Source organism: Gambusia affinis, linkage group LG13, assembly GCF_019740435.1.
Source record: "Gambusia affinis linkage group LG13, SWU_Gaff_1.0, whole genome shotgun sequence".
Taxonomy (NCBI): domain Eukaryota; kingdom Metazoa; phylum Chordata; class Actinopteri; order Cyprinodontiformes; family Poeciliidae; genus Gambusia; species Gambusia affinis.
This window is the reverse complement of record NC_057880.1, coordinates 15,792,948-15,809,945: the sequence shown is the minus strand read 5'-3', so window position 1 is coordinate 15,809,945 and position 16,998 is coordinate 15,792,948. Positions and strand designations below refer to the sequence as shown.

The 16,998-nt window shown below is 36.5% G+C and overlaps 2 protein-coding genes across 2 annotated transcripts in view; one reads left to right on the top strand and one right to left on the bottom strand.

The window, feature by feature from the left end:
* Positions 1-16,998, bottom strand: part of mcph1 (microcephalin 1) — a 34,261-nt gene that overhangs the window by 6,287 nt on the left and 10,976 nt on the right. The gene's annotated exons all lie outside the window — the stretch shown is intronic.
* On the top strand, positions 2,796-15,806 carry angpt2a (angiopoietin 2a). The gene is made up of 9 exons (XM_044136058.1): positions 2,796-3,482; positions 6,891-7,046; positions 7,916-8,037; positions 8,137-8,375; positions 9,012-9,139; positions 9,478-9,579; positions 10,255-10,421; positions 12,027-12,157; positions 14,606-15,806. The coding sequence occupies exons 1-9, from the start codon at positions 3,225-3,227 to the stop codon at positions 14,776-14,778; spliced, it is 1,476 nt and encodes a 491-aa protein (XP_043991993.1). The 5' UTR covers positions 2,796-3,224; the 3' UTR covers positions 14,779-15,806.

Genomic DNA, 16,998 nt, shown 5'->3' with positions numbered 1-16,998 from the left:
TAAGGGCAACTATTTGGTGATAGATATATCTTCTGGTGTAGTTCAAATATGAATAATGTTTCTAGCTAAAAGCTTTTGAAGAGAACAACATGTTTACTCATTTGAAATCCTGTTCCGTTCATCTCTTCAGAAAGAAATAGTTTTAACAAAGTAAAAAAAAATTTTTTTACATATTAAACGTCTAAAAAAATAAAAGCTATCAGGCACTGAAAAAACTATATGTTTTGATATTTGAAAGGCTGAAGAAGCACATGGATTACAGGGGTAAAACTGTATGAAAAAATTGAAGAGATGAAGGTACCTAATTGCCTCCTGCTGGTAAATAGTATCTATTGGCAGTCATATTGTATTGTTCCCTTACTGCTGACATAGTAGAATACTGAAAACAAAAATACCACTGTGAATAGGGGTATAAATGCCACCCCCCTGCTGGGTACGAACTGATGCATGGTGAGTACAACATGTGCCATGCCATTTGTTTTTGGAAAGAAGTAAAAGTAACAAATGGAAAAAATAACGAGGGATGAAGTGACAACTCACTCCTGATGGTAAACAATGAGCTGGAGAACTCATAGAAACTCAATTTCACTGCATGATTGATACTGTTATAGAAATGGTATCTTAACAAATTTTCCTGCAACATATCAATATTTCCTTTGGGCTCCTAAAATTAACAGACCTCTTTTTCACATTGAAAACTCCACATCCGCACCTCAGTCGATATGTCTGCTGCCATATATTATAGAAACATTAATCTTGCTGGGCACAGCGAGTCAGCGGGGAGACAGCCTGCGCTGCCTTGTAACCATGCAAGGATGAATTGATCTCGACATTCCCCACATAGTGAAAAACAGTGTTTGCTTGACAGTTCAGCAGATGTTCCCTGTGCTCACAGCATGAGGAAACAGTCTGGCGTGTGGTATGCATAGGATGTGGTCCAGTGATAAATTCAGTGAATGAATGGCCCCTTGAGGTAATGCTGTTAAAATGAATAACTGTTCCTGTTCCCTGCCTCCCATGTGCCGTCAAAAACCATAAAGCAAACTGATACAAAAAAGTGGTGCAAATGAACGTTCCATGACAGTGACTCAGCCAGAACACCTGAACAAAGTTGGTGTTTTTAAAATGACGACAAGTCCTTCCTCTTTAGTAATGCCCCTTAAATATGTTGCATTTCCCTCATACAGTCCGGGTTACATCAGCTCACTTCCTACAATTCTGCAGAGAGCCAGTCCGAGGCTTTCCTGTCAAAGAATGATTAATGCTGTAGTTGACACTGAAAGGTGGTTTAATTGAACCAATATTTGCGTACATCATACACAGTACAGCGAGAATTATGCATTAAGCTGTTTTCTTCTTAAAAAATGTTTGGGCTATAGAAAATGTTGCAGAAGACTATTTGTAAGCATCTTTCATAATAGCTATTCCAACAGGTGGGAAAGTAACCTACCATGACATATTTCTGGGAAGCAGTCTTGTAATGCTGCATTTAATTTACAGAACAGATAATTTTGGAGTGTGTCTAAAACAATTAAGACCACTTTGCTGTAAAGCCTTTTTGAAAAATTTCCACAAAGATCAAATTAAATTTAGAAACTTCCCAACACGTTGTTTCAATGCTAAGAGAAAAGGGAACAACTTTCTCAGATATTAAAATAGCCACTTCTGCACCGTTCTCCTATGATGCCAAGACCACTTATATTTTCACAAAAATGGGGGAGATGTAGCAAATTACATTTTTTGTCAAAATTCACCAATTGATTACTTCAGGTTGCAGCGGCAGCAGCAACTAAAACGCATTTCACAAGTTGCTACTTATTCAATTTTTACATTTGACAGAACCTAGTTGAGTTTTATTATTCACATGATACACAAATCATAAAAAGACACAAGACTCAAGTTGGCTTCTGATTTCTCAGAGGTAAAAGCTTATTTTTTTTCTCTCTTTTTTGGCATTTGATCAAACTCAGGTCAGATCAATTTCACAATCTTTGAAATAGACTTGCCAAATTTGGGAGTTTTTATTCTACCTTATAATCCTTTAAGGTACAGAGTGTCAATAGTGAAGACTATCAAATAAAAATGCAAACAGCTGTTTCATTAAAAGCTCTACTCTGGACTGGTTTAGTCATACAGGGTAAATAAAGTCCTGTCCACAATAATTAAACCAGTCAAGAGCAGAGACATTAAATCAGGGGATTGAGCTTCTCCTTTAGTTTCCCTAACTTGTGGAGTTCCTCAGGGGTTCAACTTCGGTACTTTGCTCTTTATTTGATATATGAGAGCTTTTGTACTCATTTTAGAAAATATAGAATATCTTGTCACATTGCGTTGTGGATGATATTCAGGTCTCCGTGCAGATTAAATGTGGTAAAAATCTGAAAACCCACTGGAAACATCACTGAAGTGACATAAGAACTTACCTTAAGTTGAACGATCGTTTGAACTGTTTAGTAGAGCCATTCTGTATTTTTCATTGTAATTTTTATAATATATTTATGTATGACAGTTTAGAAGATACACATTTTAGCTCATAGACATTGCATGATTTTAGCTTGACTGTGAAAAACTCTGGTCAGTTTTGGTTGCTCACATTCGTATTTAAACTAGCTACGACTGGATGCTTATGATAAAATGAATGCAACCTCTTAAAAGGACAAAGGAAGAAATAGGAGGAAACAAAAGCCTTCCGTTGAATCTCCCATTCAAGCGTCTGGTATGTGTGTTGTAAGCCGGGAAACAATTTTCAATGAATGGGAAGACACTGTTAGCATCAAAGACTGTGCTGAATGTGTATGGCGGCATCCTGAAAACAACACGTGTGATCTGCAGAGGATATAGTGGAGGATGTGTAGTCTGTGCATCTGCTTCTGTGTGTTTAGTGAGTACTGAAAGGAATCTCCACTTCACATCTTTTCACAGTGACTGGTCACAGTAAAGGGGGGAGTGGTTTAAACTCACAGTTAGCGTTTAGACCACTTTAGCAAGTGGTCCGGGGACTGATGAAAGGCGAGCACATGCAGTCCAGCACCACTGAGGTGAAGACACACTACCTCAAATTCCTGATTGCTTTCTCTCCACCTACCAAAGAGGTTTTAAAAGGAGTCTGCAGAAACTTGAGAGAGCTGTTTATGTTGGATGCAGCTTGGGAAAGACCTCTAATAAGAGAAGACTAACAAAAAACTAACCAAAATCAATCTCTTCAAGTTTTTGAGCAAAGAGTAATGAAGATGCTTAATGTGGATTTACTCATTTTAAGTTTCTGCTTTGGTTTGGGAACCCAGTATGGTGCTGTTGGCAAGACACAGTATCAGATACAAAACGGCCCATGTAGCTACACTTTTCTGCTGCCTGAGCAAGAGAACTGCCAAAGCACCTACAACTATCCTGATCAAAAGGATGGACCAATGGACGACGAGTCGGTTCAGAGACTAGAACAGCTGGAGATGGGCATGGAGAACAACACACAGTGGCTGCTTAAGGTAAACCTTTCATCGCCTTACAATATCACTCTACCAATGACAGCTTTTATATCATTGATTTAGAAATTTCTAAGAAAAAAAGATAAAATCTCAGTTATTCAAAAAACATCAATGCTGTTTGAGAGAAATGTGTAGAAAAACTGCAAAGTGGAAACATCAATGTCAGTCCATAGTATGTGTCTCAAAGTGAAAACATTTAATGAAAGCCTGAAAAGCTGTTACATATAACTAATTGTGTATTGATTTTGACTGATTTCCCATGCAAAATCATATGAATATATAAATTTGAGTGACAAAGATTCAACACAGCTGCAGGATGCATTTTTGTCTCTGTCTAGTAAAGATTTTTTTTTTGTAAAGACAAAGAAAGTGTTTTTCTTCTCTAAATCACTTTAATCTCACTTTCTCATCATGAGATTAAAAACAAAATACAAAATGAGCCAAATAGATACAATCAATCTCATGTAAAATAAGTTTTGGTCGACCGCATGAGAACCATCAGACAACGAAATTCACTCAAACAAACTCCAGTGTTGCCTCGCATGTCAAAGCAAGCTCTAACAGCACCACTTGTGCACTAACAGGGGGCATATTTCAAAGCACACCATTTCTAAGAAGACTGCTTTGGGCTGATAATGTGTCTATAAAAACTTATCTGTATTGTGCATAAGACTACTTCAGAAATTTTTCCAATTGTGCAGGTAAAGGAGTCTGTATATTTCTCCTGGTAACAAAGTGTTATGAACTTAAATTTAATCTCAATATTTAGTGGCAACTGTCGGTATAACAACTAAAGTGACAATAACATGTTAAACTTGTTGGGCATTAATTTGTCAGTACGTGAAACTAGAGCCCCACAAACACAAACGTTGATCCAAAAACAAAACCTTCCCTATTATCCAATAGACTATCACAGTGTATTTAGTTAAATTGTACAGCTAAACTGCACCCAATATTTGCATTAAAATCATATGTTGAAATATACAAATTAATAATAACAAAATGTATTTAAATAAACAAATAATAATTATAAGACTGAGAAAAAAAATCACAACCATAGTGATAGTTTCTAAAGTTTGCAGACATAATCGATTAGAACTTATTATGATAAATTACAAATTAATTCAATTCCTTACAATAAGAAATGACAATGCATTGGTAACATTTTATCATATTTCATTGTGCATTGAAAAAAGTGGCCTAGCAATCAATGTGACTGATAACGTCACTCCTAATTACTTCCAGGATCAAACCTTGATCCAGAATGTCAAACTGGTGAGATAGGCTAATCTGTTTTTGAAAAATTATAAACAGAGAATAAATAAAGAATAAGAGAAAATATATGTATCCTAGTAACTATAGCTTTAAAATGACAACCTATTTGAAGTTAGATGTTATTTGATCCAATTCCTTTCTCATCCAAAATAATAATAAATCCCACTTAACACAGCTTATAAGTAAAAATACTCTGTTCTTCTATGTTGCAGCAGACAGAGTTTCCAGTGGAGAATAGCTTGAAATGTGAAAATCCAGTTTTAAAATGCATTTTATTTTTGCACAAAAACATGACAAACTGTTTCAGCCCCATAAGACCCCGAGGAGCGATAAGACAGTAAAGAGCGGTGAATGCTGAATAAATGGATGATGCATTAGGCTCAATTAACTGTAAGTAAAGTAGTTCAACAAGGTTGTGAACCTTTTTCTGGACTGCACTGCTGGATGAATCAATGGTCGAGATGAAAGAGAAGCATAAATAACTTCAAACAATTCAGGGTCAACAGAAAGCAGTGTGCCAATGCTAATTTAAACTCATCACCAATCAGTCTATTAATTTGTCCAATGAGCATTCATTCTCCAACAGCAGATGACAGCTAAGACAAAAGAAGTGGACGTTTCTCGTGATTGAGGAACTCCGTCATTTCTCTCTGACGCTTTTCAGGCACTCGGAGTAAACAACTGATTAGATCACGAACTGTCAATCGGATATCCTGCCCACAGTTGAAATAATAACGCTCCACACATCTGTGTGTACACAAGAACATAAACAAACTAGATACAAGAAAAAGGAAGACAAACAAAATCATAAACTGAATATCTTAGCAGAAGTTCTTCTAAATAGTAATAATGTTTTGGTGTTGTTAACGGCCGAGTGGAAGAGAAGCAAAACTTATGCAATCTTGGTGTTGGTGACAAAGAGACAGCCCTACTGACGCTGGTTTCCAGTTGGACTGTAATGAAGGATGTAACTCCTCACTCAACACTTCCATCCTGTTTACGAGTCGTGTGACCTGATTGCTGCTCAGGAACACACAGCAGGAAATAACTTAATGATTAGTTTCAGTCTAAATCTAGCTTTTCTGTAAGGTAGATAAGAACAAATATGGGAATGTGTGTCGCTACGTCACAACTTTAGTTGCTTTGTGGTATAAAATTTAAATTAAATCAAAGCTCACTGAATCAAAATATCAAATTTTAGTAATATTAGAAACCTTCAGAGACCTCATCATCAACCGACTTTCACTATAGTTTTTTTTTTCTACAAGCCATACTATGACAAAAATGTTTAAAACAAGCTGCCTTATTCAAAAGTGCGAAAACCATTATTCTTCCTGCTGCAAAAGTAAGGTGTACACCCAAAGGTTCACTCATCACTGGATCACTGAATTCAGGTGTTCCTTATGATCACCCTCCAGCATCTGACCATGCAGGCTGCATCTAAAGTGTAGAAACAAGTGGGGGAGGAGCAGTCCGGATATTAAACAGATTATTTCAGGACTTTCTGTGGTTTATATCCAAAAGGACTTTAAACTGAAGAAACTGAAGTGGATTTATTTTCTTTAGTTAACCAGAACTACTTGAGCCCTGCATATACAGGTACATCTTAGTAAATGGGAATTTGAGGCTTGTTTATCAAATTAAAAGTACCTTTAACGAATAACCTTTAAGGATGTATTAAAAATACTCTTCATTGAGCCTACAGTTCTGTGTTAAAATGTTTTCTTTGTGATCTGATATAAAATTCTAATCTCAAATGTTGAGGAAAATTATAATTAACAGAAATAAAGGCCTGAAAACGTCAGTCTGAGTGTAATTAATTTATGTTTGGAGACATAAGTTAATGTCAGAAAAATAACTCTTCAATGATATTCTAATTCATTGAAATGCCCCTGTTCTGTGATGCTCGTAAACAGAATATGCCAGTTATGAATTAATTTTTCTATCTCCTCCAGCAACAGAGGTGGAGCCTTTTCTTCTTCAATTTATATTAAAACACAACAAGTGTGAAGCACCTGTCATGAACCCTGACATCAATAAAAAATAAAACTGCAGGTCATGCGGAGAAAGAAAAGATCAATAACTCTTACAAACTGCCTCAAGTTAACCATTTAAAAAAAATCTGTGTTGCAGTTGGAGAACTACATACAGGACAGCATGAAACATGACATGCTCCAGCTCCAACAGGCTGCCGTACACAACCACACGGCTACGATGATTGAAATTGGGGCAAACCTGCTGAGTCAAACTGCTGAGCAAACAAGAAAACTCACTAATGTGGAAGCGCAGGTGAGCCTGGACCTTCTGTTATTTCCAAACACATGGAAATAACATGCAAGAGGCAACGCAACATACAATTGTTCACCCTTCCTGTTCTGTGCGAGCAAAATCTCACTTAAGTGCTTTCTGTGACACACTGCGATGAATAATATAGCTGCGGCAGGTTAAAAAATTAGCAATGGAGAAAAACAGGCATGACGAAGTCAGTTTATTATTGTGGCTCCACGTCAATGACCCTGTGTGAGCCAACTGTACAGCATTTCCTGTTATTAGCACACTCGTATTCCCAGAGAAGGGGTCTATCAGTTTGTCACAATCAGACATCCGTCTGTTCAAAGACATCAACAGCTCCAATGGAGACACACAGCCAGGATCTATGTAAACAACCTGCTTTTTGCTGAGTTCAGTTCCTCCAAACTGGGAAATTAGCGGCAAGGTCAACAACCCCCGAGTTTAGTTCAATACATTGGAGTGTGAAAATATGTGGGGTTTCAGTGGTTTGCCCTTGTTTAGGTACGTCTAGAGTATTGCAGTATAGCTGTGCTTTCCTGTGCAGATTTTCCATTTTACAATGGAAAAGTCAGTTATTAGTTCAATCTACAGGTCCAAACAGGACTTTGTGTTCCACTTGATAATCTAATGGAAAATACAGGTAAATTTGCTGATTTAGTCATCAATGTTACCACACTTGCATTTACTAATTTGTTGTTCACGGTATATCAACAGTGTCAGTGCTTCTTTACAATAAAACACCACATGTTTTTGAGTTCAGAGCTAAACATATATTGCTTCAATTACTGAAGATCCATTTAGATTTTTTTTTTTTATTATTGAAATGAAACAGGCGGTTAAAGTATGCCTTGTTCCTTTGGTACTAGGTAATCCATCATACAACTCGACTTGAGAGCCAACTTCTTAAAAACTCCCTGTCGACCAACAACTTGGAAAAACAACTCATAGTGCAGTCAAATGAAATCAGCAAACTGAATGATAAAAACAGGTAAGGAAATGCGATGAAAAGCTGAATTGTTACCAACAAATTGTTGGATTAAGTGAAGACAGAATGGCTCTCTATATTGCCTTTTATCCTCCTCTGTAGCCTTCTAGAGAAAAAAGTGGTAGAGATCGAGAAGCAGAGGCAAGTGGAGCAAAAAACCCTTCGAGAAGAAAAGGAGCAGCTTCAGTCACTAATACTGAGACAGACGGCCATCATCGGGGAACTGGAGCAGCAGCTGCTCAAAGTTTCCTCCAACAACTCTGTTTTACACCATCAACAGCAGGAGATACTGGACACAGTGAACAGCCTAATACAGATATTATCTACCGGTTCTGTTCAAGGTGAGTCGTAACAGCAGGTGGATCTTTAAGCAATGGGTACTGCTTGAATCAGAACAAGAAGGGATCTTTCAATTTTCTCCCACACAGCACACATTTACTTATTCAGGTGCTGTAATTGTACCACAATTTCCATATGTATTTGGACAAGATATGAGGAAAACCTTCCAACAAAATTGTCTTTAATTTCACAGAAGAAAACAACAAAAAAACAACCTATCTCCAACAGTAACTTTTGGATATTTCTTCACTACTTTTAGTATCCTCCTCAACATGTCGTGCAAAGATAAACTCGGGTCCTCATCTAGTCTCGTTTCTCATTTTGACTCGTTTTGAAAACATTTTTGTGTGGCTGTAGATATGGTTGGATTTGGGGAAGTAGCTCTTTTCTTGTAGACAATTTGCCTTCCTGATACAGAGACATAAAATATTTGAAAGGCCTATAAAAGTATATTTCTTTTAACATAATATATGCTGTTTTTGTTTGCTTTTTGTGAGGAAGTTGTGTTTCATCCACAGAAACTACACTGATTTATGTACCAATTATTCATATCTGAAACTAATATGATGACTAGCTATGTATTGCATCTAAATTCTCTTCAAACGTATCCTGATAAAATAACAGAATATGTTTTGCAGAACCCAAAATTGCCATGATGCAAGACACTCCAACTACATACATGGACTGTGCTGCTATCTATAAGTCAGGAAACATCAAAAGTGGCGTCTACACTCTCACAATCCCTAACACCACCACAGAGGTGAAGGTAAAGTGTCTCCAGTTTAATGTCTAACAATATCTAGGGTGAACGTGTGTATGAGAATCAAAAAGGAAGAAGAGAAAGAGCAGTATACATATTACCAAAGATTCACAGGCTTTCTACATTGCTGAGGGTGGGTAGATAATGTTCACAGACTTCTCAAGAAATGCAATCTTAAAACAAAAACTGTGATCTCCTTAGAAACTTTTAAATTCTTTCCCCAGAACAGCGTCTTGATTGAACACAAACTAGGTGGCACCATCGCATTAAAAATAAGCATCACGTTCTAACTTTCAGGGCCATTTTCGAACCTTCAATCACAGCAGTTTTCTTTGTGTCTGAAGGCTTTCTGTGACATGGAAACAGAAGGAGGCGGCTGGACGGTACTACAGAAACGCTTCGAGGGCCGTGTTGACTTTCACCGTACGTGGCAGGAGTACAAAAAGGTAGAGGCAATCAGGAAGAAATTCTTTACACAGAAAAAACATAACCTAGGTTACAGTTTTCACTCCAAATCTACATACCAGCAGCCTGAATTAGTCTGGGTCATTGACCATTTTCCCAACTTGGCTTAGTCTGCATAGTCAGTCTGAGGTGTTTCCTGAACTCTATTCAAAGAGAACAACCAAGATGTGCATAGGAGTTGAGCACAGGCTCCCTGCATTTTGAAGTCATGATAATGTCAGCAATTTGCCATCATTAAAGGAGTCAACTCAACCACAGTGTATTTATTATTTCAGTCGGCACGTCTAAAAACTGTGCTGATGATATGCCATCATCAAAGAGTATGGATGAACCTCAAGCGTAGCGTGTAGTGCTGATGACTCAAAATGGGAGAGAATTGAGCCAACAAGATGCTGAAAAGATCCATAACCCCTAAATACAGTCATTATAAAACCATGCTCATTTTTTTCACTCCGACACTGAAAGGTTGTATTGGTGGAGAAGATCAGTGTCTGTTTTGTTTTGATGAAATATGTTAGTAGGAGTGGGGAGACTTTCAGTTAAAAGGAAAAAAAATAGGGAGTAGTACTCTGCTGGCTTTGCTAAAGAGGAAAAGAGGTGAATATTGCCATCAGCTTATTGATGGAGTTTAATTAGATTTCTTTGTGTCTTTTCAGGGATTTGGAGAACCGTCAGGTGAATACTGGCTGGGAAATGAATTTGTCTCCAGACTGACAATTCAACAATCATACAAATTAAGAGTCCAGCTTAGCGACTGGGAAGGAAACTCTGCTTTCTCTCAATATGATCAGTTCTCTCTGGATGGCGAGGCACAAAATTACAGGTTTGTTCGGGCACTTCAGCAAAATCGTTTGCACATGCCATTTTGATTAAGTAAAAATAATTAAAGCTCACAAAATTCTGCTTACCATGAAAAAGAAGTCAGTGTATAGTCTTACAACAGTGGCTTTGAAGAGTATTATCTGAAGATAACTAGTATAAAAACAGAATACTAAAGACAATTTATCATCAAAGAGATGCTATGAAAGTTCAGCATAAAAGCTCACGCTTTGCAATTATTCTGAATTATAATTTTTTTGTCAACATTCAGACAATTCAAAATATTACAGAAGTAATTTTGATCAACCAAATTAAATGTGCACCATCTTGAACAACATTAAAATCATGAGCTCTTCGCAGCACTACAGGTAGGCCCAGGCTGGTTCACGGTATGAAGATATACAAAACTTAAAAATAAAAAGTTTTGACAGCTTTGAAAGACATACTGTAGACTTTTTAATAAGATGCTAGACAAAGAGCCAGAGAAACTGGAGTTTTCTCCAACTAATGTAAAAGAAGCGGAATACAATTATTACTTCCCTAATTAAAGACAACCTTCTCTTTTTAAACTTATTTCTGATTGTGTAAAACAGTGTGGAAACGAAAGCTCTACCCATCATTCCTATTAAGGCAACATTGATTTAAAGCTACGGTTGACAAGCGATGCACGAACAGCAGACTGGCTACCTGTACACATACACAGACAAAACATTTAGGTAATTATCAATTTGTACAGCTTCAGGTATTCTATAAAGAGCAGAACGGCAAGAAGGTTAATTATGATCCACAAGAGTCACCTGGAAACCCAGTGGGTATTCGTTCTATAATTTGACTTACTCTAAGTATCAAAATAACAAAAACACACAATAATATTTTAGGACTAAAGTTGCAAAATCTTAGGAAGACATTTTATTTTTATTTTCAAATTTGTAAGCAGATTCTCAAGCAGTATGAACAGGGTATTTTTAATCACCATCTTATCCCGAGCTATCAGTATATCTGCATAAATAATCAGATGCAATTTTATTAAATCAACTTCTAAAGTAAATGCATAAAACTGTAAATGTTACAGTTACCTTTACACCTAATAGGCAAAACATACCATAGTAAATTTTTTTAAAAGCGGTTCTCCACACTGAAGTACTGGCATTAGCCCAAAGAAAATCGAATAAACCAGGTCAGTGTTTGAAAAATAGGAAGCACATAAAATGTCCTTTTTTGACATTCAGTCTGAAGATTTGGCAATAACAAAACCTTCATATCCAGATGCGGGCTGGGAAAAGGTTTCTTCCTGTTTAACAACGTATTTATTCTGTTGAGCTTGATGTTATTCTTAAAGCTGGTGGCTCAAAAAGGATAAACTGCAAAAGAGCAAACAAAAAACATTTCCATAACATGAAAACATTTCTTATGAAATTCTCAAGAAAAACTAATCAAATAAGTAATTAAAGAAATTATAAAAACTAATAATAGTTTAGTTTTCATGCATTATACCCAAGTGATTTCTGGAAGAAAAAAAAAACTATAAGGACTAAGTATTGCCTTTTGAGGAACGGTAATCACAGACTTCCTCCTCCTCTTCCTCCATTTTTTCTTCTCCTTTCTACAGGATACACCTTAAAGACTACAGTGGAACTGCAGGCAAAATAAGCAGCATTGGGCAGCCAGGAAGTGATTTTAGTACAAAGGATGCAGACAATGACAAATGTGTTTGCAAGTGCTCACAACTGACAACAGGAGGTAAGAAATACATTCTGTAAACACTTTATGCGCTTGAGTAATTTTGCAACCAAAAAAGATAAATAAATCCGTTGATAAAAAAAACAATTCCAAGAACAAAAATCCTGGCACTAGCCCCAAAGTCTTCAAGGACATTTTAAAGGCCGCTGTACCTTTCATGGCTGTGTCAAGGAGTACAATTAACTCGGGCTTAATCACCGATCTGCTCATTGGGGAATTCAACATTGACAATAGCTGACATTAACAGCCTGGGAACAGAGCTGTTCCCTCTCTCCTCCAGCAGCTTAAAAAGCCCTTCACAATTCCCCTGAAAGTGACTCAACTTTTCTTTATCTGAAACCGGGACTGCCAAGAGAAGTTCAGAATGATAAAAACCGTAACCTCATCTCCTTTTCTACTACGAGGGTTCAAAGGCCCATTAAAAAACAGTCATGACTGGGTGGGACTGGATCAGAAAAGGAAACAAAAATAGAAAAAAAAGAAGAAGTAATTTGTGAGTACAAAACTGAGTGAATAGAAAATACACAAAAAGTTTAATGTCTCAAATTTGTATGGAAAATGGGTAGAAATGCCTCCAATTTTTAAATATACACAAAAACAAATAAAGAATGTCAGAAACAGACATGTACTAGTTGTTCTGGAGGGAAATATGAATATTCGCTGAAAAATGTCAATAGAAATGTCACAGCAAACCTCATCGGTATGAACTACGGAAAAAATCCTGTAATTATTGTAGTCAGATAAAAGCTGCGTAATGAAAAAGAAGTGCACGGGTGGATTTAATAAGGATATAATTATGTAGAATGCTCCTCATCAGTATCAGTAAGTGTATTATAATCAACTCCCACAAGCCTAATATAACCAGACCTCTGGCTGAGCCTTCACTCATCAAGTTGCATTGTCAATAATACTTGAAAAAGTGGAAAAAAATACAACTTTTTAATCTGAACTATTTCTAATGACTGAGATTAAACACTATTGAAAAGATAGCCTGATTTTGACTTAATTGCATTCATTACTGTTTAAAAAAACAGCATTCTGTTATTTCTGGGTATAAAGTAAACCTGTATCTAAGTTACAAGAAAGCTACTTAGATTTTATTTATAGGTATGTAAACTATAACTTTGTTTCATGCATAAATTAGTATATGTTTATGTCTTATGAAGGTGCTCCAAGTCTTAAATATTTTTTTAATATACTATATGGCTGGTATCTCTTCCAAAGGCCACAAATTGCTTTTCATCTTCAAGGAATCAGTTTTATGAAGTGAACCTCTGCAAAAATCCTCCACTTCTAAAAGGTTAACATGTTACCTGAAGGAGATGAATCTCTTGGCATCTAAATTCAGATTAATTGGTTTCTGAGTCTCAAAACAATATCCGCCATGTCACAAAAATGGCATAGCAGTCCCCCCCCCCCCCCACCAAAAAAAAACCCCACAGTAACAGTCTTAAATAAAAGTAGTGGTAGAAAAGGTCAAAAAGATTACGGCAGTTCATTTTGACCTTACACAGGAGTATCATCGCTGGTGCACCAGGTGCAACCTTCTCCATTTTCTGTGTAAATAACAGTCAGACTCTGTTTAAATAAAGGCATCATGGAAACACTGATGACATTAGAAGGTTCATTACTAGAGTCAGCAAAAACTGCTAGGTAATTTAGAGACTGGAGTTGTTTTAAAAGTGTGGTATTATGCATTTTCTAGGCACATAATGCCATTTCATATCACAATCGAGTAAGTATGTTACTCTCAGTTGCTGTAAAAATGCATTATATATATAACATGACTTCAAAAAAATTTGACTTGAAATAGGGCCTCTGTCTCTTTAAGCTCCTACTTTTTCCAACACTCCGCTTTGATCAGGTCATCAGGACAGTGCTGTTCATTATGCCGTTTACAACCATTCTTATGAGTGGTGCAGTGAAAAGCACTGAGCTCAGTGGACTCTCTGTTCCACCAGATGTTTACTATTTGCTGGAACTGAGTGGGGGAGGCATGGGGGAGGGCAGAACTATGCGGCTGCAGCTCCGGGGAGGAGCTTTGTGGAAATAAGCAGGACTTTGAGAGAGCAAGCGTTTAGGCACCTGCAGCCCCGAATGGCTGCCATGGGAAATTCAAATATGCATAAAAGAAGCTAAAAAAAAAAGTTTATTTTACAGAAGACTCCCACTTTCAGTCAGTAGACGTTCACTTTAGTTTTTGCCTCTTTGGACCAAGCTATGGCCTTCAATTCCAACAAGTACAGACATATACTAAATGAAGAAGCTGAGGAGTAGTTTACTGTAGGTAAGATATTAACTGCTAAAGTCCTCTTGAGAAATGAAAAGTTGAAAACTACCAAACTATTCCTTTAATCACATAAGTATTCACTAATGGTGATAGAAAAAGTAGAAGTTAAAACCATATTCAGTTGAATGCATTAATATTAATGCGTTCTGATGTTCCAGGCTGGTGGTTTGATGCCTGCGGCCCATCCAATTTGAATGGGATGTATTACCAAAACGGCCAGAACTCCAACCGCTTCAATGGAATCAAATGGTACTACTGGAAAGGATCAGGATACTCACTGAAGTCGACTACCATGATGATCAGACCGACAGACTTCTCAGCCTTGCTTTGAGCCCATCTTCATTACATAAAGCGTTTCAAAAATGCTGCCCAGAAAACACCAGTACCAAAAACAAAGGTTCCAGTGGAAGCCAAAGTACTTCATGAATATGTCTCTTCATACATAAATTTCTCCTTATTTATGTCTTTATAAATTTGATCTCAAGGGTTTGTGCACATTAAAAAATGCTGACAGCTCAGACACAGCATTTATATTCTGTAAATGCCATCGTAGAAGTTCAACACAAAGATAAATACTTCAGCACAATTTCAGTATTTATCCGACTGTGATCAGAATACCAGCAGATGATATTGTATAGATAGGTCATGGTACAAGATAAATAACTGGCTCAAAGCGATTTTTAGATATATTCCAGATATTTTTATGATCTAAATGTTAAAACCACAAGAATGTTTTTTCTACAAATTGTTTTTTTGTTTTGTTCAGAATGTATGTACATTTGATGTTTAATTTATATGTTCATGTTAGGGATAATATTTATGTCTACTATACATATAGAGGAAATCGAGTGTTAGAATCTGAGTTTCTTAATAATGACTGTGCAAGCAAACTCAAAAATTCTATATTTTAATATATTCTGCCAGAACTAAAACACAAGCAGGATGATTATGTTTTTGCATTACGAAGGCATTTCGAAATAATTATTTTTGCTTTGATGGAGCTTAAATTGTTAACACTGGCTCTGCAGGTTTATTAGAAATGCCTTAGGAGTCATTTTGTTACTTAAGCTGAATACCATCAAATAGTGAGGACTCAAGTTTCCACGTCTCTTTGCTGCTTCAACAAGAATATTTTCTACATTGTTTAGCAAAAATGTTTTTTTTTTTAGGTTTCACAAGTGCAACATAAACAATAAATCAAAACGGATCAAAATCAGTGTAATGTTCCTTTGTATAAACAAACAGTAACCAACCATATGAAAATGATTAACACAGAAATTTGTTTTTTTAAGTAGAATGCAATGTAACTTTTTCCATATGTCATCTATGTCTACTTCCTACAAATATGCGTGATATATTAAAAATGGGGGAGAGGAAACATTTCTAAATAGAAAGCTTGTGTTTATAATGCTTTATTAAAATGATGCAGAGTCCTAGGTAAAACAGACCATGTTGTTATAAAGATTATATATCGCTTCAATAAAAAAGCAAGCAAAAGAAACTATGCTTTTACATCAAACATATTGCACAGAAAAAATTCAGGCTCTGACCATCTACAGAACTCTGTACAATATTGATAGCACACTCCACAATTAATAGTGCATCAAGTAAAGAGAAGTAGTGAAGATACTGTAACTGGTTCCTAACCCTAGGATACCACTCTTTCCTGCCTTGTTGATCAAAGCTCACATTGACTGAAACTAAAGTTCTTTCTTAAGGTTTGTTTTCTTTTCGCCACTGAGTAACTTTGACAAATCAACACACTTGAATGTCATGTTCTCTTGTTTTTCCTACTATAAAGCGTGGCTGAAACACGTGGGCCTCTAAATCAGATTTGTACCCCAGGGAATACATAAAATATGAGGAGTAATTACTATCCAGGAACCCGGGTAGTTTATGGGATAGTTCTGACTAAGTAGCTGTCCAAAACTTTCTCATAAAAGCCCTACAAGCAATGCAGAACCGTTTCATATGTGTAGGACTAAACGTCCTCTGCTGCATTACTAGACTGGTAAATTCCAGTAATGTTCCATAAAAGGAAGGTGCATATTATTTAACAATGCAAAGACCAGCCATGTTCCACTCATGTAAAGTGTTGAAAGAAAGAATAATCTACATTCATAAAGGTAAAATTTGGGAAGAAGCAACACCTGCATCACTTTTAGGATGCTTAAGGAAAAAGCAAGAAAGCTGCGACAGGGAAACAACTAGCAACATCTACTTCTTACTGCTTTGATTTAAAAAAAGGCAGTGGCTTGTCTTTTTTAACTAGATAGCTAAACTCCAAAGATAATGAAAGAAATTAAATTATTAACAAATGCCAACATTTGGGTTTTCAAATTTAGAACTCTAAATTCTGTAAATAGACTGGCGACCTGTCCAGGGTGTACCCCGCCTCTCGCCCGGGACGCAACTGGAGATAGGCACCAGCAACCCTCCCGACCCCATTTAGGGAAGAAGGGTGTAAAGAAAATGGATGGATGGATGGAAATTCTGTAAATATGATGGGAGTTTAGTGAATATAACTTTGGTAAATCATTTTCTAAATACT